The sequence below is a fragment of the Scardinius erythrophthalmus genome, assembly GCF_964197995.2.
Source record: "Scardinius erythrophthalmus genome assembly, chromosome: 1".
Taxonomy (NCBI): domain Eukaryota; kingdom Metazoa; phylum Chordata; class Actinopteri; order Cypriniformes; family Leuciscidae; genus Scardinius; species Scardinius erythrophthalmus.
Window position 1 is genome coordinate 56,495,389 of NC_138221.1, and position 22,683 is coordinate 56,518,071.

The 22,683-nt window shown below is 40.2% G+C and overlaps 2 protein-coding genes across 3 annotated transcripts in view; one reads left to right on the forward strand and one right to left on the reverse strand.

Annotated features, from left to right (window-relative positions):
* Window positions 1-5: 5 nt before the first annotated feature.
* fahd1 (fumarylacetoacetate hydrolase domain containing 1) lies at window positions 6-1,070 on the forward strand. The gene has a single exon (XM_081388784.1). The coding sequence runs from the start codon at window positions 223-225 to the stop codon at window positions 880-882; it is 660 nt and encodes a 219-aa protein (XP_081244910.1). The 5' UTR covers window positions 6-222; the 3' UTR covers window positions 883-1,070.
* A 12,119-nt stretch (window positions 1,071-13,189) lies between these two features.
* The window catches only part of LOC308690365 (uncharacterized protein), a 36,888-nt gene continuing 27,394 nt past the window's right edge, over window positions 13,190-22,683 (reverse strand). Inside the window, exons 5-6 of one of the 2 annotated variants that reach the window (XM_081364767.1) lie at window positions 16,310-17,000; window positions 13,190-13,477 (exon numbers count right to left, since the gene is read on the reverse strand). In XM_081364767.1, the coding sequence (XP_081220893.1) occupies window positions 16,313-17,000 (688 nt within the window). In that variant the 3' untranslated portion in view covers window positions 13,190-13,477; window positions 16,310-16,312. Of the gene's footprint in view, window positions 13,478-16,309; window positions 20,893-22,683 lie in introns of those variants that run through there. The other variant, XM_081364766.1, reaches the window with a different exon arrangement.

A 22,683-nucleotide genomic window follows, 5' to 3' on the forward strand; every position in this document is an offset into this window, starting at 1 on the left:
TTTGCCGTAGTAGGATTGATATCGCTTTTCGGGCTTCGTGATTGTGATGGACTTCTTCAAGCCTAATAATGTTTCTTGGACTTAACTCCAGACAATTGTATCAGTTTCTTGATTGGTCTATTTGAACTAGAGTTACATATTTCGTAATGTACTACTAACGCGTCTCATCGCCCTCCGTTATCAAGCGACCAAAGGTCATCTTATTTCCGGCTGCAGGACAAAATGAGCACGAGGAATATTGTTCGCTTTTGGGAATGGGGAAAGAAAATAATATGCGTCGGGAGAAACTATGCAGATCACGCCATCGAACTCAAAAATGCAATTCCCAGCGAGCCTGTGCTCTTCCTGAAGCCCCCGTCTGCTTACATTAGGGAAGGGTCTCCTATTCTGGTCCCCTTCTACACCAGCAATCTCCACCATGAAGTTGAGCTCGGGGTGGTCATTGGTAAAGGAGGAACTGCTATTCCTCAGTCTTCAGCCATGGACCATGTGGCTGGATATGTGTTATGCCTGGACATGACAGCTCGAGACATTCAGGACGAATGCAAGTCCAAAGGTCTTCCATGGACCCTGGCCAAAGCTTTCAACACCTCATGCCCCATTAGTGACTTCATCCCCAAGGAGAAGATCCCAGACCCTGGGAGCATCAATCTGTGGTTGAAGGTGAACGATATCCTGAAACAGAGTGGAAGCACATCCCAGATGATCTTTTCCGTCCCATTTCTCATAAACTACATCAGTGAGATCATCTCTTTGGAAGAAGGCGATCTCATTCTCACTGGGACCCCTAAAGGAGTGTCAAGCGTCCAGGAACATGATGAACTTCAAGCTGGGATTGATGGCATTGTGACTATGACATTTAAAGTTGATAGAAAAAGTTGATTTGATCATCAAGAATTAACATTCTTGAGTCTCAAATAGCTGCAAAGCACAAGCATTTTGATTTGTTTTAAATTTGAATACAATGTCTGACAAGGACACATTCTCTGAATGGGAAACATTGTATAATGTTTAATCTTTTCTAAATAAAAAAAGATCTGACTACATCATATTTTGTGGTCATCTCATGCTTTTCTCATTCTGCAAAATGACCTGTGGCTGATTTGCTTTCTCACTTTCAAGACCCCTGGCCCTCAAGTTACAATGTGTACTATTTAACGGGACAAAATGTACTTTAATCAGAGCAGTTTTGTTTTTCGAATTGACTAATTATTGCATATTGTAGATCAGTTACATGAATAAACATGAAAAACAGCAGCTCAACCACATGTGTAGGAAAATCTATTCTCAAATATCACCTTTCAGTAGCCATTTAAGTTGATGCTCACACCAGAAAATTGATATGGCGCAGTTACACACACACACACATAGGCTACTGCTACAAAGACTGTAAATGTGTCTTTATAGGTTCAAAGTATCAAGCTCTATATTCATTCCCATAAGCAATTTATTTACTAATCCTGTTTTTTAAAGATGTTTAAGGGGGATTTTAAACTTTAAACATCTCCTGGGCTTTTCATCAATATGTAACAACAGAAAAATGCAGCAGGTTATTAAAAATCAAACAAGTTTAATGACTGAAATCTTTGTAGTGAGCACACAAGCAGTGATATACAGAAACAGCAGAATGTTTCCAAAAGTTGATCTTTTGGCATTGTTCTAAACATGTAAATACATAAATTATTTAAAGTGGTAAACATTTTAAAGCTGATCTCCACATGACCAAGTGAGGCTGCAGAAATTATGTCAGTATTTAGGATCCTTGTTATCAAGTCACCAAGAAATACACATTAAAGTAACTATTGATCTATAACAGGCAAACTAAGATAAAATGTGCACTAGCATTCAGAAGTTAAGACTCGAGTTAGTATACGGTTTTTATTATTATGAAATAAAGAACTTACTTTTAAATAAAGTAAATATGCAAATATGCGTTCAATCCCATTTCAAATAAATGCTGTTCTTCTGAACTTTCTATTCATCAAGAATCCTGAAATAAAAGATCATGGTTTCCACACAAATATGAAGCAGCACAACTGTTTTCAACATTGATATTAATCAGAAATGTTTCTAGAGCGTCAACTCTTCATATTATAATGATTTCTGAAAGATTATGTGACGCTGAAGACTGGAGTAATAGATTACACTTTAACATATAGTTAAATATATGTTAAAAGTGGAAACTTTTAATATTATTGAAATCAGAGCAACACTGACATGACAACAATCTCAAAAAAAGCACAAAGTTTTCAACAATCCCTCATTTCTGATGCTCAGCAGCCAGTGACTTTTTGCAGTCAAGTCAAGTCAAGTCAAGTTTATTTATATAGCGCTTTTCACAACACAGGTTGTATCAAAGCAGCTTCACAGTAATAAATTAGAACAATACATCAATGTTTGTTTCTAGTGGAACGTCTACGTTTGGTAATGCTGATCAATAGTATCGTTGATTGATTAATTAAATTAAATATCCCCAAATATCCCCAACTGAGCAAGCCAAAGGCAACAGTGGCAAGGAACCGAAAAACTCCATCAGGTGACCTAATGGAGAAAAAAAACCTTGGGAGAACCCGGGCTCAGTCGGGGGCCAGTTCTCCTCTGGCGTTTATGAACTAGAGGTCGGATTTAACTGTAGGATTAAAAGTATTATATGAATGCCTGGCTGAAGAGATGCGTCTTTAATCTAGTTTTAAACTGGGAGAGCGAGTCTGAGCAACGAACAGTATCCGGAAGACTATTCCAGAGTTTTGGTGCTAAATGTGAAAATGCTCTCCCTCCTTTGGTGGACCTAGATATCCTAGGTATGACCAAAAGCCTCGAATTTAGTGACCTTAAAGAGCGCGGTGGATTATAGGGCGATAGAAGATCGGTTAAATAGACTGGAGCTAAGCCGTTTAGGGCTTTATAAGTCAGTAGCAATACCTTGTAATTAATACGGGACTTTATAGGTAACCAATGTAGGGATGATAAAATCGGTGTTATATGATCATATTTTCTTGATCTAGTAAGAACTCTAGCTGCGGCATTTTGGACTAACTGTAGCTTGTTTATTGAGGATGCAGGACAACCGGCTAATAACGCATTACAGTAATCTAGTCTCGAGGTCATGAATGCATGAACTAACTTTTCTGCATCAGAAACAGATAGCATATTACGTAGCTTAGCAATGTTTCTAAGGTGGAAAAAGGCTGTTCTTGTAACATGTGAAATATGATTTTCAAAAGACAGGTTGCAATCTAGTATAACACCCAGGTCTTTTACTGTAGATGATAAAGTAACAGGACATCCTACTATGTTAAAGTTGTATTGTGAGAGGTTTTGTGGGTGGTTTTTTGAACCGATAAGTAGTACCTCTGTCTTGTCTGGATTTAATAAAAGAAAATTATGCGTCATCCAATCTTTTATATCTTTAACACACTCTGTCAATTTGGATAATTTAGTGTTTTCATCTGGCCGTGATGAAATATAGATTTGAGTGTCATCAGCATAACAATGGAAACTAATTCCATGTTTCCTTATAATATTTCCAAGTGGCAGCATATATATTGAGAATAATAGAGGGCCTAACACAGATCCCTGCGGCACTCCATAGTTTACTGGAGTTATGATAGATTTTTCTCCGTTTAAATAGACAAAATGGTAGCGGTCAGATAAATACGATCTAAACCAGCTTAATGCTTGTCCTTGAACACCAGTATAATTTTGTAGTCGATCTAAGAGTATTGTATGATCTATAGTATCGAACGCAGCACTAAGATCAAGTAAAACTAATATTGAGATACAGCCTTGGTCAGAAGCTAAAAGTAAATCATTTGTGATTTTAACGAGCGCAGTTTCAGTGCTATGATGCGGCCGGAACCCAGACTGAAACTTTTCATAGGTGTCATTTTCTTGTAAGAAAGAGCCCAGTTGAGCGGACACAACTTTTTCTAGTATTTTAGACATAAAAGGTAGATTTGAAATGGGTCTATAATTTACTAGATTATCCGGATCTAATTGTGGTTTCTTAATGAGAGGTTTTATAACTGCCAGTTTAAATGTTTTTGGAACATGACCTAAAGATAAAGATGAGTTAATAATATTGAGGAGAGGCTCTTCCACTACAGGTAACACTTCTTTCAATAGCTTAGTTGGTATAGGATCTAGTAAACATGTTGTTGTTTTAGATGAAGTAAAAAGTTTATTTAACTCTTTTTGTTCTATAGTTGTAAAGCACTGTAATTGTTCTTGCGGGGTGATAATTGAGGCTGAATTATAAGGCGCGATTGAGGATTGAACGTTTACAATTGTGGTTCTGATGTTTTCTATTTTCTCAGTGAAGAACTTCATGAAATCATTACTACTAAACTGTAATGGAATATTTTGTTCAGGAGACATCTGTTTATTTGTTAGTCTCGCCACGGTGTTAAATAAGAACTTAGGATTGTTATGGTTGTTTTCTATTAGTTTGCGTAGATGCTCACCCCTAGCCGCTTTTAGGGCCTTTTTATAACGTGACATACTGTCTTTCCATGCGATTCTAAAGACCTCTAAGTTGGTTTGTTTCCATTTACGCTCTAAATTACGGGTTTCTCTCTTTAGAACATGCGTAGTATTGTTGTACCATGGTGCTTTACTTTTCTCTCTGACCTTTTTAAATCTAATGGGCGCAACAATATCCAATGATCCAGAGAGAATGGTGCTCATAGTGCTAGTTAATTCCTCAAGTTCATCTGTTTGTTTGGGTTCACTGAGCAGCTGAGACAGATCCGATAAGCTGTTTGAAAAATTATCTATGGTGGATGGAAGGATTGTTCTGCCTAATCGATAACGCGGCGCAGCATGATATATTACAGGAGTACGTAATATGCAAGTTACCATGTAATGGTCAGTGACATCGTCACTTTGTGGAATGATATCTATATCGGTTGGATCGGTTCCATGTGATATAATTAAATCGAGTGTATGATTAAATCGATGAGTCGGTCCGGTAATGTTTTGCTTGACCCCAAAGGAGTTTAATAAATCTGTAAACGCAGCCCCTAACGCATCATTTTGATTATCTACATGGATATTAAAGTCTCCAACAATTAATGCTTTATCAAAGTTAACTAATAGGTCTGAGAGAAAATCTGCAAACTCTTTTAGGAAATCAGCGTAAGGCCCAGGCGGTCTATATACGGTAGCCAAGGCTAGAGATAATAGGGATGTTTTTCGAACATCTAAGAGCGTAAAATTTAGTACAAGTACTTCAAATGAAATAAACTTATAACCCGTTTTCTGAGTAACATTGAGAAAATCTCTATAGATTGTTGCAACACCGCCGCCACGACCATTCAGACGGGGCTCGTGCTTATAGGAGTATCCTGCTGGAGTAGACTCATTTAAACCGAAATAATCATTTGGTTTAAGCCAGGTTTCAGTAAGGCAAAGTACATCGAAGCTATTATCTGTGACTATTTCATTTAAAATAACTGCCTTAGGTGTGAGTGATCTAATGTTTAGAAGACCTAGCTTTAAAAATTGTTTTTGATTACCAATAGCAACATTTTCTGGTTTAATAACAATTAGATTTTTTCTAGATCCTGCAGTAGATTTATGATTTGATCTCACTAAACGAGGAATAGACACAGTTTCTATGCAATGTTCTACACTATTTATATCAGTTAAATTGGTGCAGCAGAGACTATGATTTGGACTTTTGGTTACTAGTCAAAAGGTATTTAACATTTTGGAGATGTTATCTGACAGAAGATCCGATCCGAATCTGCTTGGGTTTAAGCCATCAGATGGCACGGTAAAGCCTAGGACACTCCCAAAACAGATTCCAATTATTTACAAAGAGAAGTTTCTGCTCATTGCACCATGACATTAACCATTCATTAAGCGCAAATAATCTACTAAACTTTTCTTGACCTAGTCGATACGTGGGAAGCGGTCCTGACACAATAATCGTTATATCAGGCGATGTGCTGCGTACCGTATCGATCAGATTCCTGAAGTCTTTCTTCAGAACCTCCGTCTGGCGCAGTCTGATGTCTGCCCCTCCCGCGTGCAGGACCACAGTTCCGACGCGCTCGTTCAGAATCTCGGGAACGTGAGCAGCGATTTCAGAAACACGAGCACCAGGAAAGCAGTGACTATGCACCTTACTTTTATTTAACGTGACGTGTACGTGTCGAACGATGGAATCGCCGATGATCACAGCATCGCGTTCTGTTTCGCGAAGAGGGGAGAAGCGGTTTTGTGTGGATATCTCGAAAACCGGGAGGGTCGGAGAGAGTTTTCTTGGTCTAGACCTGACTCGCGTCTTCCGCTGCGGAAAAATCCAGGCTTCGTGATGGCATGTTGGAGCCGGAGTGAACGAGACCATGGCTGATCGCGACCTCGACGTTCGGGACCGATGTTGAGGAACGCACGGAGTAGACGAGGTCGGAGTCAGCGGGTTAGTAACGTTAATCTCTGATTTGTGTGCCTCGGCACGTGATGCCTCAAGAGCTAACCGCCGGTCTATCAGCTCGGCTTTTCTTACTAAAAGGTCGTGGATCTGTTTCTCAACAGCTTCCAGCTCAGACTGCACCGCATGCAGCTCAAATGTGTCCTCACCTGCACCAAAAGGTAGACTACTTACATTTGATATATTCGCCATTTTAACAGATGGACAGTAAGTTAAGTTAGCAACGACGCTACCAGTGGTGCTATCAATATTAATACTAATTTATGGCTTAAGTCTTGGATATAATCCGTCTTTTCAGTGGTACGGGTGTAGAGTAGACGCACGATAAGCGAAAAAATGTTTGTTTGTAAATGAGTGCGGAGAAGACGCGTTCAGCCGTGATCCACGGACGTAACCTATAGACGAATCCGACGAGCGTTCTGTGTAGGCTGCCATCTTGTGGCGACGCCATTACTGAGCTGTTACTAGTATGTAAACAAACCTCCGTGATAACGCAAACGCACCCTCGATGACAGCTGCAGGCAGTATGACTTGTTAGGTTGATGATGTTAGACAGTGGCCTCCAGTCACAGATGAAGGTACAAACGATCTTACAGATTATTTATGAAAATAGCTTGGCAATAACTATGCTAGCTAGGCAAGCTAATGAGGAAACTATTAAAAGATCTGTCCATTTGGCAACAATAAATAAATTAATGATATCAAATAAACGAATTCATGTTTTTATTTTGTGACCATTATTTATCTCATTTTCACATTTCAAAAGGAAAGGGTAAGGTACAGCTAACTGCTAGCGTTGTTGGTTCTCAGAGTGAGAGTCACAGTCAAGCAAATACAGTAACGTTAATGCTACTAAGTTACTGCCCCAACGCGCCCCTTCGGTTGTTTTAAAGGTATTCAAGAGTATTTTCTCCTTCGCCTGGCATCCGATGATCAACAAAATGCCAACTACAGGTCACTGATAGAGGGTCAAAAAATTATCTGAGCTCCGTATGGGTTGGTCAAATAATGCACACTCTACCAGATGATAAATACATAGTTCTTAAAGGACCTGTCCGATCTTCACAGACCATTAACAACACTTATACTGTTCAAATAACTCTGCAGAGGAAGAATAGTAAAGTTGTAGATGTAACGTTAGTGACAGTCGTAAATTGCGGGCTGTTTATTCCAGTGGACGCAACCAAACCAATAGGAGGCAATGGCGCAACGCTACCCAGCAACAGCTCAGTAATGGCGCCCGCTTACTTCCGGTAGTTTCGCCGGATTTGTCTATAGAGCTCGGGATCGTTGCGTCACGCCGCAATGCATTGTGGGAATCACGGTACGGAAGTAGATGTACTGTATAGTAGCGTATATTAGGCAGTAGGTAACGTTGATCATTTGGTCATTAATTTAGGTTATTTTTTGGCAAATGGTTCAGTATTGCTGTATTGTGAACTGCTGTAATCGGTCTCATGATCGACAGGGGAAACGCCTCATAAATCATAATAGTTTTTCCTATTTTCGTTGAATGGCTTGGGTCGCCGCTGGTCGTCAACCGGACGAAAACAGTGGATTATTGCACGTATGATACATTACTCCTGAAGTGTAACAAACCCGCATAGACAAGCTTCATAGCTCACAGAATCTGACAAGTGTGTGTGTGTGTGTGTGTCACCACTGATGCTTGGTTAACGGTGCGAACGATTGTTTTCTCCGCGTTTACCTTGTAGATATGCAGATCTTGCACTCATCCATTTGTGAACTGCAAGTGAGCCTCCAGTGACAAGTTTCTACTTTTCTAAAAGTGTCTACTTTTAAACAAACAATTCAAAACGAAAGAAAACAGACAGCTCTCTGCTTATGTAAGTTAATCAGTATGCAATTTGCATTTCTCTCTGGCGCGTACAGCGAAGATCGCCAATCAGCATCGTCAACCTCATCTTTGCAGCCGACTGTGACAAAAAAAACCCATTTGTTTATTAAACAATTAAAATGTGTGTGTGAATGTTGTTGCCGAGGGCACAGGAAATTGTAAATCCGGCTCTGGATCGGAGGTGTAAGCGCTCACTCCACAGACCAGGTAGGAAAATATCAGGGAAACTGAGGCTTGATATTAGCCTACTCCAGACTTTATTCATAGGGATCGATTCGCCTATAATCTAATTTTTTTTTAAGTAGCGTTGTTTGGCTTCATTATTAAGTTTGTCAGTATACAGTATAGCCAACTTTTTTTGTCACGGCCCATAACTTTTTCTCTTTCTTTCTCGGTGCCGGTGGAGACCGGTCGGCTACGCTATTACTTTATTCCGAACGCTTCTGCGTTGCCTCTAAAATGGCCGCCGTTACCCACAATGCATCATTCCATAACGTCTACGCCCGAGCTCTATAAGAGTATCCAGCGTTGGATCACTAGGCTTGAGACGCGTCTGCTCAACAATCCGCGTTATAACTATGAGGTGAGGAAAAGTAGAAAATGTTCGTTGTAAGTGAGTAAGTGAGAAATCAAGAATTATAAATCAATCGATGGAGCTCCAAAGACAACAACGCGCTCAGACGCGACGCATGCGCATACGAAACATTGGCAGTCTGGATAGATCCGTCGGTGATCTTCCACCACATGAAGGAGAAACTGCAATTGTTCTTCAGAGTGTGTGAGATAGCCATTGTATTCTTGAATCAGAGCCACTCCTCTCTCGGCGTGATCATTGACTACTTTCATTGCATGTATGGTTGCCTGTGCCTCCTGATAATCTGCTTGATCCGGCCAAAGTTCCGGGTCAATTTCAAGGAACGTAATGTAATTTTTTAAACCAAAAAATGTGCTCTAAACCCAAACAATAACCAAGGTGGTCATCAATAGAAATATGTATTGATTCCACCAGGAAAGGTAAATCTGCTAAACCGGGTCATGGATGGATTAATTTGGATTTAGTTTCTATAATAAGTAAACTGAGATATGTATCTAAAATACATATTTAGGAATATATGGTGCATTAGATGCTTTTATGGAGATTTTTTTGGAATTTTACTAGCCAGGTACAATACCAATTCAAATGATCTGTTTTTACGAAAATCATCAAAATCTCAGAAAGTTTAAAGCTATTGAGCTTCCAGTAATTATTATGTTACTGCCATAAAAATTGGCATGCTGTGAGTATGACAATTGGAGACTTTAAAAATAAGGACCACCCTAATGAGCAGTCACAGGTGAAGCGAATATCATTGATCATCTACTAACAAGCACACATATTAAGATCTGGGTAGATTAGATAGAAAGCAAACAATCAGTTCTCATAATCAACATGATGGATGCAGGAGAAATGGGCAGGAATAAAGATCTGAGCGACTTTGACACGGGCCAAACTGTTCTGGCAAGGTGATTGGCTCAGAGTATCTCTGAAACGGAGAGGCTTGTGTGTCGCTCTCGGTCAGCAGTGATGAGGGTTTATCAGCAGAGTTCGAGGAGGGACGAACCTCAAACCAGAGACAGGGTGTTAGACGTCCAAGACTCATCAGTGCACGAGGGCAATGAACGCTGTCCCGTCTGGTCTGAGCCAACAGAAGGTGTACAGTGGCACACAACATTTTAATGATGGTCATGGGAGGAATGCGTCACAACACACAGTACGTCACACTCTGCTGCGTAGACACTGACCAATCAGAGAGATGATGACCCCTGTCCACCGGCGAAAGTATCTATATGTGTCTGCAAGTGTCTGAACTGGACCTTAAAGCAGTGGAAGACGTTTGCCTGGTCCGAGGAGTCCTGTTTTCTTTTACATCACGTGGATGTTCTCAATAAATGCAGTTTAGTCTGGTACGTGTGCAGCGTTTACCTGGGGAAGTGATGCATTGTGGGACGACGACAGTGGAGGGAGTGTGCCGCTCTGGACAATGTTCTGCTGGGAAACCCTGAGTCCGCCATTCAAGTGGACGTAAATTTGACACTTGTCATATACCTATAATTGTAGCAGAGCAGGTACACCCCTTCATGACACTGGTGTCCCCTGGTGGAAGTGGCTCTTTCAGCAGGATAATGCACAATGCCACACTGCACACATTGTTCAGGAATGGTGTGAGGAACATAATGAAGAGTTCAAGGTGTTGCCCCGGCCTCCAAATTCCCCTGAATCCCAGTCCAATTGAACATCTGTGAGATGTGCTGGACCAACAAGTTCGATCCACAGCGACTCAACCTTGCAATCTACAGGACTTAAATGATCTGGTGCTTACGTCTTGGTGCCAGAGACCACAGCACCCCTTTAGGGCTCTTGTAGAGCCCACCTCGGCTGGGTCGGCGCTGTTTTGGCAGCCCGCAGTGGGCCAACAGCATATTAGGCAGGTGTTCATAATGTTTTAGCTTATCAGTGTATTGCTCACTGCTAGTTCATGTCAGTTAATACATTAATTCATGTTAAAAATGTTGACTTTAATGTAAAGTAATGTAATTTAATGTAATTAATATAATGTTACCGATTAAACTGATCACTGAGACTTAAGGATGAAGAAAAGCAACTAGTATTAACACAAATGAACCTTTAATGTTACATTTTTATTGATGCTTGGCAATATTAAATGTAAAATAAACATGTCAAAAATAGTGGAGAACCAAGCACACAAACACCATGTGTGATAACTTTAAAACAAGACATTCCCATAGTTTTACTAATCACATAACACAAGTTACATATGCGCTTGCATAAGTTGCCTTGTTTACGTATGTTATACAGTAGCTACATCGGGGTCAACTTACCAGTCTCAAAATGATCTTTATAAAACTCCCCTCCGGAGAACGAACAGAAAGACATGACTATGCAGACTGTGGTGAAGTTAAAACGAAGGACTGTAATTTTGTGTGTCAACTGGTGCTTTGGTTCAGTGTTAAATGGAAGAAGCGTGTCTGTACCACGTGATCACACAATCGCGACTGCAAACTTGTGTCAAACAAACACATGGTGGCAGAATTATTATTAGGGGTTCAAGCACGAAGTGCTGAAACCCTATTGTAATTGTACAGATTTTTAGGGGTTCAAGCACGAAATGCTGAAACCCTATTGTAATTGTAAGGATTTGTAAAACGCATCGTGCAGGCCAAACCGTAAGGCCTAGAGTCTTGAAACCTGGCCAGATGGTAGGCCTCAATTTGGGGAAAACCTATCAGAGTATGACCTCGAATGGCCCATAGGTAGCGCTACAGCAGCCAAAAGTTAAAAATTGCTCATAACTCTTAGACCGTTTGTCCCAAGTGTCTTATATCGTTGGAATCCGTGGCTCAAGCCGGACAAAATGGCTATCTCCGATTTTGATTTAGGCAGGGGAAATCTTCTGCAATGTCGAATTTTGTCCAAAACCTACTTTTGCGAACTAGTCCCTGTTTTTTCGCCCGATCGGAACCAAACCAGTCTAGGACAATTCTCTGGACTCTCTAGAACAATAATTATCAAAAAAAGTTGAACTTTGGCATTTGGGTGGCTGTAACGGGGTCATTTAGAAAAGGGGTGTGGCAAAAAACACTCAAAAGCCTATAAATCCCAAAGGAAAACTCAGAACTTCACAAAAATTGATGAGCATATGTGTCAGAACATGGTGAGGAAGCATGCAGAGTTTCATGGAGATCGGACCATAGGTGGCGCTATAACTGGCAAAAAGCCTTCATTCTTATTAGGGGTTCAAGCATGAAATGCTGAAACCCTATTGTAATTGTAAGGATTTGTAAAACGCATCGTGCAGGACAAACCGTAAGGCCTAGAGACTTGAAACCTGGCCAGATGGTAGGCCTCAATTTGGGGACAACCTATCAGAGTATGACCCCGAATGGCCCATAGGTGGCGCTACAGCAACCAAAAGTTCAAAATTGCTCATAACTCTTAGACCGTTTGTGAAGACTAAAAATTTACTGTTTAATGTTATGTATTTGTATTATTTTTCTTTATTCATAATTTCATAATGTATTTTGTCAAGCCAGAGTTATGCATGTGTTCAGTGCATGAGGAGACTATAGATAGCATGGAACCATGTGAAGATCAGGTCACATGACACAGGTGGATGAGCTACATTTTTAGAGGGTGTGTACAATGTAACATGTTTTCAACTGATGTAAACAACAGAGATAGTTTCTTAATATGGAAGTGAATTGTGCCATGTGTTCGTATGACATATACGTTCCATTTTTAAAGCTCAAGCAACATAGTTTGTTACCTTAAAAGGAAGCTGCTCTGTAATGTATATAAGCTCTATCTTACTGTACCACCTCAGAGAAAGGCATAAGGCAGAGAAACAGAGGCATGATGGCAGAGAAACATAAAGCCAGTGAAACCATTTACATCTAACATGATGGGATGAGAAGATAAAGAATGGGGAACAGAGAAATCTGGAATGAAGACCTCTCATGTAGCCTTATTCTTATATGCCTGTTTCTCTCTGTCTGACACATGATACATAATAAATTGAGATCTTGGCAAAGGTAACTGGTGTAGCTTCCGTGGCTTTCTATTGGAAAAAGGTCCGCGGTCACTCACGGCAACCAGGGCAAGACAAAGACTACAACGACCAAACTGATGCCCTTGCCAAAGCTGGCGCGCTAAATGGCGATCCCTGGACTTTTAAACCCCTCCCATCCAGCCCATGTGTTTCTGCCATCACACGCCACCAGCACGCACAAGCCGCGCTAAACCTTGCCTCCTCCCAAATCGGCATCTCACCCCAAATTTCCAATGACAACGTTGGAACTCTCCAAACTTCGGGGATGCAGCCATCCAAACTATTATTAATTCAATTCAAATTTATTTGTATAGCGCTTTTCACAATACATATTGTTTCAAAGCAGCTTTACAGAAAGTGCATTTCAGAAATGTACATAGAAAAATACAGTTAGTTAATCATGTATTAATTTAGGGCATAAATATATCGCCAGCGTCGAGTCGTCTCTTCACAGGCTTCGAGTCGTCTCTTCACAGGCTTCGAGTCGTCTCTGCACGGGTGTTGGGGCATTTGTAGTTTCCATGGGAGGCTGGACACAAACTGGAGCTGACGATCTGTATTTACTGGAACAGTAATCTGTATTTATAACAACAGAAAAGCAGATGGGAAAAAATTAGTGTAGCTGCTGTTCATAATATTAATGCATTCAATCTGATTCAACTGTAGTATAAAAGGTAAGTATTATGTGAATGCTTGGCTAAAGAGATGCGTTTTTAATCTAGTTTTAAACTGGGAAAGCGAGTCTGAGCCTCGAACAGTATCAGGAAGGCCATTCCAGAGTTTAGGAGCTAAATGTGAAAACGCCCTCCCTCCTTTAGTGGACTTAGATATCCTAGGAATGACCAGAATTTAGTGATCTTAAGGAGCGCGATGGATTGTAGGGCGATAGAAGTTCCGTTAAATACCCAGGAGCTAAACCATTTAGGGCTTTATAGGTCATTAGTATTACTTTGTAATTGATATGGAACTTAATAGGTAACCAGTGTAGAGACGATAGAATTGGTGTTATATGAAGAGATAGCATGTTACGTAGCTTAGCAATGTTTCTAAGGTGGAAAAAGGCTGTTCTTGTAACATATGAAATATGATTTTCGAAAGACAAGTTGCGGTCTAATATAACACCCAGGTCTTTTACTGTAGTGGATAAAGTAACAGGACATCCTTCTAAATTAAAGTTGTATTGTAAGAGGTTTTGTGGGCAGTTTTTTTGACTAATAATTAATACCTCCGTTTTATCTGAATTTAATAGCAGAAAATTACACGTCATCCAGTATTTTATATCTTTAACACACTCTGTCAATTTAGATAATTTATTGTTTTCATCTGTCTCAATCTATTGTTTTCTTATAATATTACCAAGTGGCAGCATATATATTAAGAATAGCAGAGGGCCTAACACAGATCCTTACTGACGTTATCTTCGATTTTCCCCCATTTAAACAGACAAAATGGTAGCGGTCTGATAAGTACGATCTAAACCAGTTTAATGCCTGTCCCTGAACACCAGTGTAATTTTTGTAATCTATCTAATAGTATTTTGTGATCTATAGTGTCGAACGCAGCACTAAGATCGAATCCTGACTGAAACTTTTCATAGATATAATTTTCTTGCAAGAAAGAGCACAATTGAGCAGACACAACTTTTTCTAGTATTTTAGACATAAATGGAAGATTTGAAATGGGTCTGTAATTTGCTAGATTATTATGATCTAATTGTGGTTTCTTAATAAGAGGTTTTATAACTGCCAACTTGAATATTCTTGGAACATGACCTTAAGATAAAGACGAGTTAAAAATATTGAGAAGAGGCTCTTCCACTACAGGTAACACTTCTTTCAGTAGTTTAGTGGGTATTGGATCTAATAAACATGTTGTTGGTTTAGATGCAATGATAAGGTTATTTAGCTCTTCCTGTCCTATAGTTGTAAAACGCTGTAGTTTTTCTTGAGGGGTGATAATTGAGGCTGAATCATAAGACATCATTAAAGATTGTACATTTAAAATTGTGTTTCTGATGCTTTCTATTTTCTCAGTGAAGAAATTCATAAAATCATTACTACTACACTGTAACGGAATATTTTGTTCAGGTGACGTCTGTTTATTTGTTAGTCTAGCCACGGTGTTAAATAAAAACCTTGGATTATTTTGGTTATTTTCTATTAGTTTGCGGAGATGCTCAGCCCTGGCTGCTTTTAGGGCCTTTTTATAGCGTGACATACTGTCTTTCCACGCGATTCTAAAGACCTCTAAATTAGTTTGTTTCCATTTACGCTCTAAATTACGAGTTTCTCTCTTGATAACATGCGTAGCACTGTTGTACCATGGTGCTTAAGTTTTCTCTCTAACCTTTTTTAATCTAATTGGTGCAACAATGTTTAATGTACTAGAGAAAATGGTGCTCATAGTGCTAGTCATTTCCTCTAGTTCATCTGTTTGTTTGGGTTCACTGAGCAGCTGAGATAGATCAGGTAAGCTATTTGAGAATCTATCTATATTTGTTGGAAGGATTGTTCTGCCTGGTCGATAATGTGGCGCATCGTGACAAATTTCAGCGGTACGTAGTATGCAAGTGACCATGTAATGGTCAGTGACTTCATCACTTTGTGGTATAATATCTATATCGGTTGGATTGGTTCCATGTGATATAATTAAATCTAGCGTATGATTAAGACGATGAGTGGGACCAGTGACGTTTTGCTTGACCCCAAAGGAGTTTAATAAATCTGTAAACGCAGCCCCTAACGCATCATTTGTGTTATCTACGTACATGTTAAAATCTCCAACAATTAATGCTTTATCGACATTGACCAATAGATCTGAGAGAAAGTCTGCAAACTCTTTTAGGAAATCAGCATAGGGCCCTGGAGGTCTATATACAGTAGCCAAGGCTAGAGATAATAGGGATTTCTTTCTTACATCTAAGAGCGTAACATTTAGCACAAGTACTTCAAACGAATTAAACCTGTGACCTGTTTTCTGAGTAACATTAAGAATATCTTTATAGATTGTTGCAACACCGCCGCCATGACCAATCAGACGGGGCTCATGCTTATAACAATATCCAGGAGGAGTAGACTCATTAAGACCGAAATAATCATTTGGTTTAAGCCAGGTTTCAGTAAGGCAAAGTACATCGAAACTATTATCTGTGACCATTTCATTTACAATAACCGCCTTAGGTGTGAGCGATCTAATGTTAAGAAGACCTAGCTTTATAAATTGTTTTTGTTCACTAATATTGAGATTTTCTGGTTTAATCACAATTAGATTTTTCCTAAATCCTACAGTAGATTTAATATTAGACCTCACTAAACGAGGAATAGACACAGTTTCAATATAATGTTCTACATTTGTACTTATATCAATTAGGTTTGGACAGCAAAGAGTGTGATTTGGACTTTGACTTACTAGTCATATGGTGTGCAACGCTTTGGAGATGTTGTCCGACAAAAGAGCCGCTCCGATTCTGCTGGGGTGAAGGCCATCAGCACGGAAGAGCCTAGGTCGCTCCCAGAACAGATTCCAATTATTTACAAAGAGCAGTCTCTGTTCATTACACCATGACATTAACCATTCATTTAGAGCAAATAATCTACTGAACCTTTTATGTCCTAGTCGGTACGTGGGAAGCGGTCCAGACACGATGATCGTTGTTTCAGGCGATGTGCTGCGTACCGTCTCGATCAGGCTCCTGTGGTCCTTCTTCAGAACCTCCGTCTGCCGCAGTCTGATGTCGTTCGTTCCCGCGTGCAGTACGACAGCTCCGACGCGCTTGTCACCGTTCAGGATCTCAGGAACCTGCGCAGCTACATCGAGAACACGAGCACCAGGAAAGCAGTGAGTGCGCACCTTACCTTTACCTGAGAAAGCGTGGACATGCCGGACGATGGAAGTGCCGATGATCACAGCGTCGCGTTCCGTCTCGCGTAGAGGGGAGAAGCGGTTCCGGGTGGAGATCTCGAAGGCCGGGAGGGGCGGAGAGGTCCTTGCTCTGGTCCTGGCTCGTGTCTTCCACTTCTGAATCACCCAGGGTCCATGGTGATGTGTCGGTGCCGGAGTAAACGAAACCAGGGATGATCGCGTCCTGGCTGCTTGGGTCCTGTGCAGAGAAACACAAGGAGTAGACGAGGTCGGAGTCAAAAGGTTACTAATCACTGACTTGTGAGCATCGGCGCGTGATGGTTCAAGCGCGGATCGCCGATCTCGCAGCTCGGTCTGTCTCTCTAGTAGGTCGTGGATCTGCTTCTCCACGGACTCAAGCTCTAACTGCACCGAATGCAGCTCGAAGGTGTCCTCACCTGCACTCAAAGGTAACGTTAGACACACATCCGTTATATTCGCCATTTTAGCAGATGTGCTATAATGGCGAATTATAGCTTTCAATGATACGGGTGTAAATAAGACGATCGATAGGCGCGACCACGCGTACAATGCTAGCGGGCTAAGGCTAGTAGCGGAAGTTCGGATATAAGTAGCGATATCAAAGCAATCCGATTGTTTTTTAAAGAGAATAGTATTCCAGATATGTTCACACGCTAAAAAAATGAAAATGTTCGTTTGTAAAAGAGTGTAAAGAAGAAAATCAAGGTTTCTGAATTAATACGACGGAGCTCCAAACACAACAACGCACTCAGTCGCCTAAATAATCACCTCTCTGACCCACAATCAAACCCCATAATCACCTCTGACCTTGCTGCTTCCTCTGACTTCCGGCATCTTAATGCACTCCTGCACATGCTACATCTAAAACATGGCATATTGGTATATGCCCCTGATGAACTCACTACGCCCAAGCTTGTTGTCCCTCAGTGCCAAAGTGGGGTGATGCTCATATATTCCCACGATGCACCATGTGCCGGACACCGCGGCGCCAGAGCCACTTACGAAACGCTAAGACAAGTGGCATACTGGCCTGGCATGCAGCAAGATGTAGCAGAATATGTAAAAGGGTGCCTGGTGTGTTGCCAATTCCAACCGGCGAACCCGAACCACAGAGCACCACTACAGCGAAAAGGAATGTCCTTCCCATGGTCGGACCTCCAAATCGACTGGGTCGGACCCCTACCAAGGTCAACAAGGGGTAACAAATATTTCCTCACCGTCGTCTGTGAATTTACCAAATGGGTAGAGTGCCTTCCCGCTCCCAATGATACAGCTCAAACCACGGCCTGCCTCCTAATGAACCATATCTTTTCAAGATTTGGACTGCCGCTGAAAGTCAACTCTGACCACAGAACACGTTTCACTGCCGAAATCATGCAGGAAGTCTGGAAACTCCTGGGCATACAGGCCAAGTTGCACATCAGCCACCACCCTATCGCCTCCGGGCAAGTGGAGCGTTCCAACCAAACCGTGGTCAGCATGCTAAAGAAGTCTGTGTCTGCGAACCAAAAGGATTGGGATATCAAGCTCCCACTAGTGCTAATGGCTATCAGAGCAACTCCTTACAAGTCCACCGGGGTGCCACTCTTTGAGCTAATGACGGGACGCCAAATGACACTGCCGCTCCACTTGCTCTACCAGCCAGGTGACATGAGCCTTGTCACGGCATATACCACCCACCAGTATCTTGAAGAGTTGCATCGCCATCTAAGAACTGCCTTTGCCTTTGCACAACAACAACAACAGAAAAGTGCAGAAGGACACAAAGCCTATTACGACCAGAAGGCCTCTCACCAAGAACTCAACATCGGAGACAAAGTGTGGTACTACAGTTTTGTGCAGTCACAACAATCGGGTCCCCATCGCCTGTCAAAGAAGTTCCTGCCTCGCTGGACAGGACCCCATGAAATCGTGGACAAGCTCTCACCTGTCGCATACAGAATCAAGATGAGCCAAAAGCGCAATGAGCCAGTCCTACGTTGGGTCCACCGAAACCAGATAAAAAGGCACTTGGGCTCCAACAGACAAGAAAAGGGGGAAACCAAAAGTGACCGACACAGATCAGTTTCACCACACACTACACCCCATTTAATGAAACACTCAATTGTCTTCATAAACACTTTACTCAGAGTTGTTCAAATGATATGCACCCACTTTTTTTGAGATTGCCCCACTAACAAGAAGTATATTGGTGTAATGAAAATCATCGCAGATATATTTTCTTTCTAAAAAGGAACATAGTTGTGAGGATACTGCCTTTTCTAGTATCTTCTAGGTATTATCAACTGGCCGGAATTTTGAGATCGCAATAGACGTGAAGGACTATAATGCGTTAAGAGCTTGCTCAAGTACTGCGGAGCTAAACCATTTAGTGCACTGCTTTGTAAGTAATCAGCAATATTTTAAAATTTATACCATGTTTAATAGGGAGCCAGTGCAGTGTTGACAGAACTGAGTTAATATGGTCATACTTCCTGGTTCTGGTAAGAACTCTAGCTGCTACGTTTTGGACCAGCTGTAATTTGTTTATTAAGCGTGCAGGGCAACCACCCATAATAGCATTACAATAATCTAGCCTTGATGTCATGAACACATGGACTAATTGTTCCACATTTGTCAATGAGAGCATATAACGAAATTTAGTTATATTTTTAAGATGGAAAAATGCGGTTTTACAGATACTAGACACGTGACTTTCAAATGAAAGATTGGTATCAAAGAGCACACCCAGGTTCCTAACCGACGACAAAGACTTGACAGAGCAGCCATCAAGTGTCAGACAGTATTCTATATTATTATGTGAAGAAGTTTTTTGTCCAATAATTAGAATCTCTGTTTTTTCAGAATTAAGTAGTAGCAAATTACTAGTCATCCAATTTTTTATATCACCTATGCATTCCATTAATTTTGTGAATTGGTAAGTTTCGTCAGGGCGTGAAGAAATATAGAGCTGAGTATCATCAGCATTACAGTTAAAACTAATTCCATGCTTCCTAATGATATCTCCCAAGGGTAGCATGTACAGAGTGAAAAGCAACGGTCCTAGTACTGAGCCTTGTGGTACGCCATACTGAACTTGTGATTGATGAGACATCTCTTCATTTACTGCTACACACCAATAACGGTCAGATAATTATGATTTAAACCATGTTAATGCAATTCCACTAATGCCAACATAATTTTCGAGTCTATTTAAAAGAATGTTTTGGTCAATAGTATCAAATGCAGCACTAAGATCGAGTAACACTATTAGAGAGATACAACCACGATCGGATGATAAGAGCAAATCAATTGTGACTCTGATGAGAGCTGTCTCAGTACTATGGTACGGTCTAAATCCTGACTGAAAATCATAGCAGATATAATTTCTTTCTAAAAAGGAACATAGCTGTGAGGATACCGCCTTTTCTAGTATCTTTGACAGAAAAGGTAGAATCGAGATCGGCCTGTAATCGACTAATTCTAAGTGTTAGACAGTATTCTAGATTATTACATGAGGAAGTTTTTTGTCTAAAAATTAGAATCTCTGTTTTTTCAGAATTAAGTAGTAGGAAATTACTAGTCATCCAATTTTTTATATCACCAATGCATTCCATTAATTTTGTGAATTGGTAAGTTTCGTCAGGGCGTGAAGAAATATAGAGCTGAGTATCATCAGCATAACAGTTAAAACTAATTCCATGCTTCCTAATGATATCTCCCAAGGGTAGCATGTACAGAGTGAAAAGCAACGGTCCTAGTACTGAGCCTTGTGGTACGCCATACTGAACTTGTGATTGATGAGACATCTCTTCATTTACTGCTACACACCAATAACGGTCAGATAATTATGATTTAAACCATGTTAATGCAATTCCACTAATGCCAACATAATTTTCGAGTCTATTTAAAAGAATGTTTTGGTCAATAGTATCAAATGCAGCACTAAGATCGAGTAACACTATTAGAGAGATACAACCACGATCGGATGATAAGAGCAAATCAATTGTGACTCTGATGAGAGCTGTCTCAGTACTATGGTACGGTCTAAATCCTGACTGAAAATCATAGCAGATATAATTTCTTTCTAAAAAGGAACATAGCTGTGAGGATACCGCCTTTTCTAGTATCTTTGACAGAAAAGGTAGAATCGAGATCGGCCTGTAATCGACTAATTCTAAGTGTTAGACAGTATTCTAGATTATTACATGAGGAATTTTTTTGTCTAAAAATTAGAATCTCTGTTTTTTCAGAATTAAGTAGTAGGAAATTACTAGTCATCCAATTTTTTATATCACCAATGCATTCCATTAATTTTGTGAATTGGTAAGTTTCGTCAGGGCGTGAAGAAATATAGAGCTGAGTATCATCAGCATAACAGTTAAAACTAATTCCATGCTTCCTAATGATATCTCCCAAGGGTAGCATGTACAGAGTGAAAAGCAATGGTCCTAGTACTGAGCCTTGTGGTACGCCATACTGAACTTGTGATTGATGAGACATCTCTTCATTTACTGCTACACACCAATAACGGTCAGATAATTATGATTTAAACCATGTTAATGCAATTCCACTAATGCCAACATAATTTTCGAGTCTATTTAAAAGAATGTTTTGGTCAATAGTATCAAATGCAGCACTAAGATCGAGTAACACTATTAGAGAGATACAACCACGATCGGATGATAAGAGCAAATCAATTGTGACTCTGATGAGAGCTGTCTCAGTACTATGGTACGGTCTAAATCCTGACTGAAAATCATAGCAGATATAATTTCTTTCTAAAAAGGAACATAGCTGTGAGGATACCGCCTTTTCTAGTATCATTGACAGAAAAGGTAGAATCGAGATCGGCCTGTAATCGACTAATTCTAAGTGTTAGACAGTATTCTAGATTATTACATGAGGAAGTTTTTTGTCTAAAAATTAGAATCTCTGTTTTTTCAGAATTAAGTAGTAGGAAATTACTAGTCATCCAATTTTTTATATCACCAATGCATTCCATTAATTTTGTGAATTGGTAAGTTTCGTCAGGGCGTGAAGAAATATAGAGCTGAGTATCATCAGCATAACAGTTAAAACTAATTCCATGCTTCCTAATGATATCTCCCAAGGGTAGCATGTACAGAGTGAAAAGCAATGGTCCTAGTACTGAGCCTTGTGGTACGCCATACTGAACTTGTGATTGATGAGACATCTCTTCATTTACTGCTACACACCAATAACGGTCAGATAATTATGATTTAAACCATGTTAATGCAATTCCACTAATGCCAACATAATTTTCGAGTCTATTTAAAAGAATGTTTTGGTCAATAGTATCAAATGCAGCACTAAGATCGAGTAACACTATTAGAGAGATACAACCACGATCGGATGATAAGAGCAAATCAATTGTGACTCTGATGAGAGCTGTCTCAGTACTATGGTACGGTCTAAATCCTGACTGAAAATCATAGCAGATATAATTTCTTTCTAAAAAGGAACATAGCTGTGAGGATACCGCCTTTTCTAGTATCTTTGACAGAAAAGGTAGAATCGAGATCGGCCTGTAATCGACTAATTCTAAGTGTTAGACAGTATTTTAGATTATTACATGAGGAAGTTTTTTGTCTAAAAATTAGAATCTCTGTTTTTTCAGAATTAAGTAGTAGGAAATTACTAGTCATCCAATTTTTTATATCACCAATGCATTCCATTAATTTTGTGAATTGGTAAGTTTCGTCAGGGCGTGAAGAAATATAGAGCTGAGTATCATCAGCATAACAGTTAAAACTAATTCCATGCTTCCTAATGATATCTCCCAAGGGTAGCATGTACAGAGTGAAAAGCAACGGTCCTAGTACTGAGCCTTGTGGTACGCCATACTGAACTTGTGATTGATGAGACATCTCTTCATTTACTGCTACACACCAATAACG

What these genes read in the sequence shown, in the direction of transcription:
- fahd1 (XM_081388784.1), top strand. Translation starts at nt 223, where the DNA reads ATGAGCACGAGGAATATTGTTCGCTTTTGGGAATGGGGAAAGAAAATA.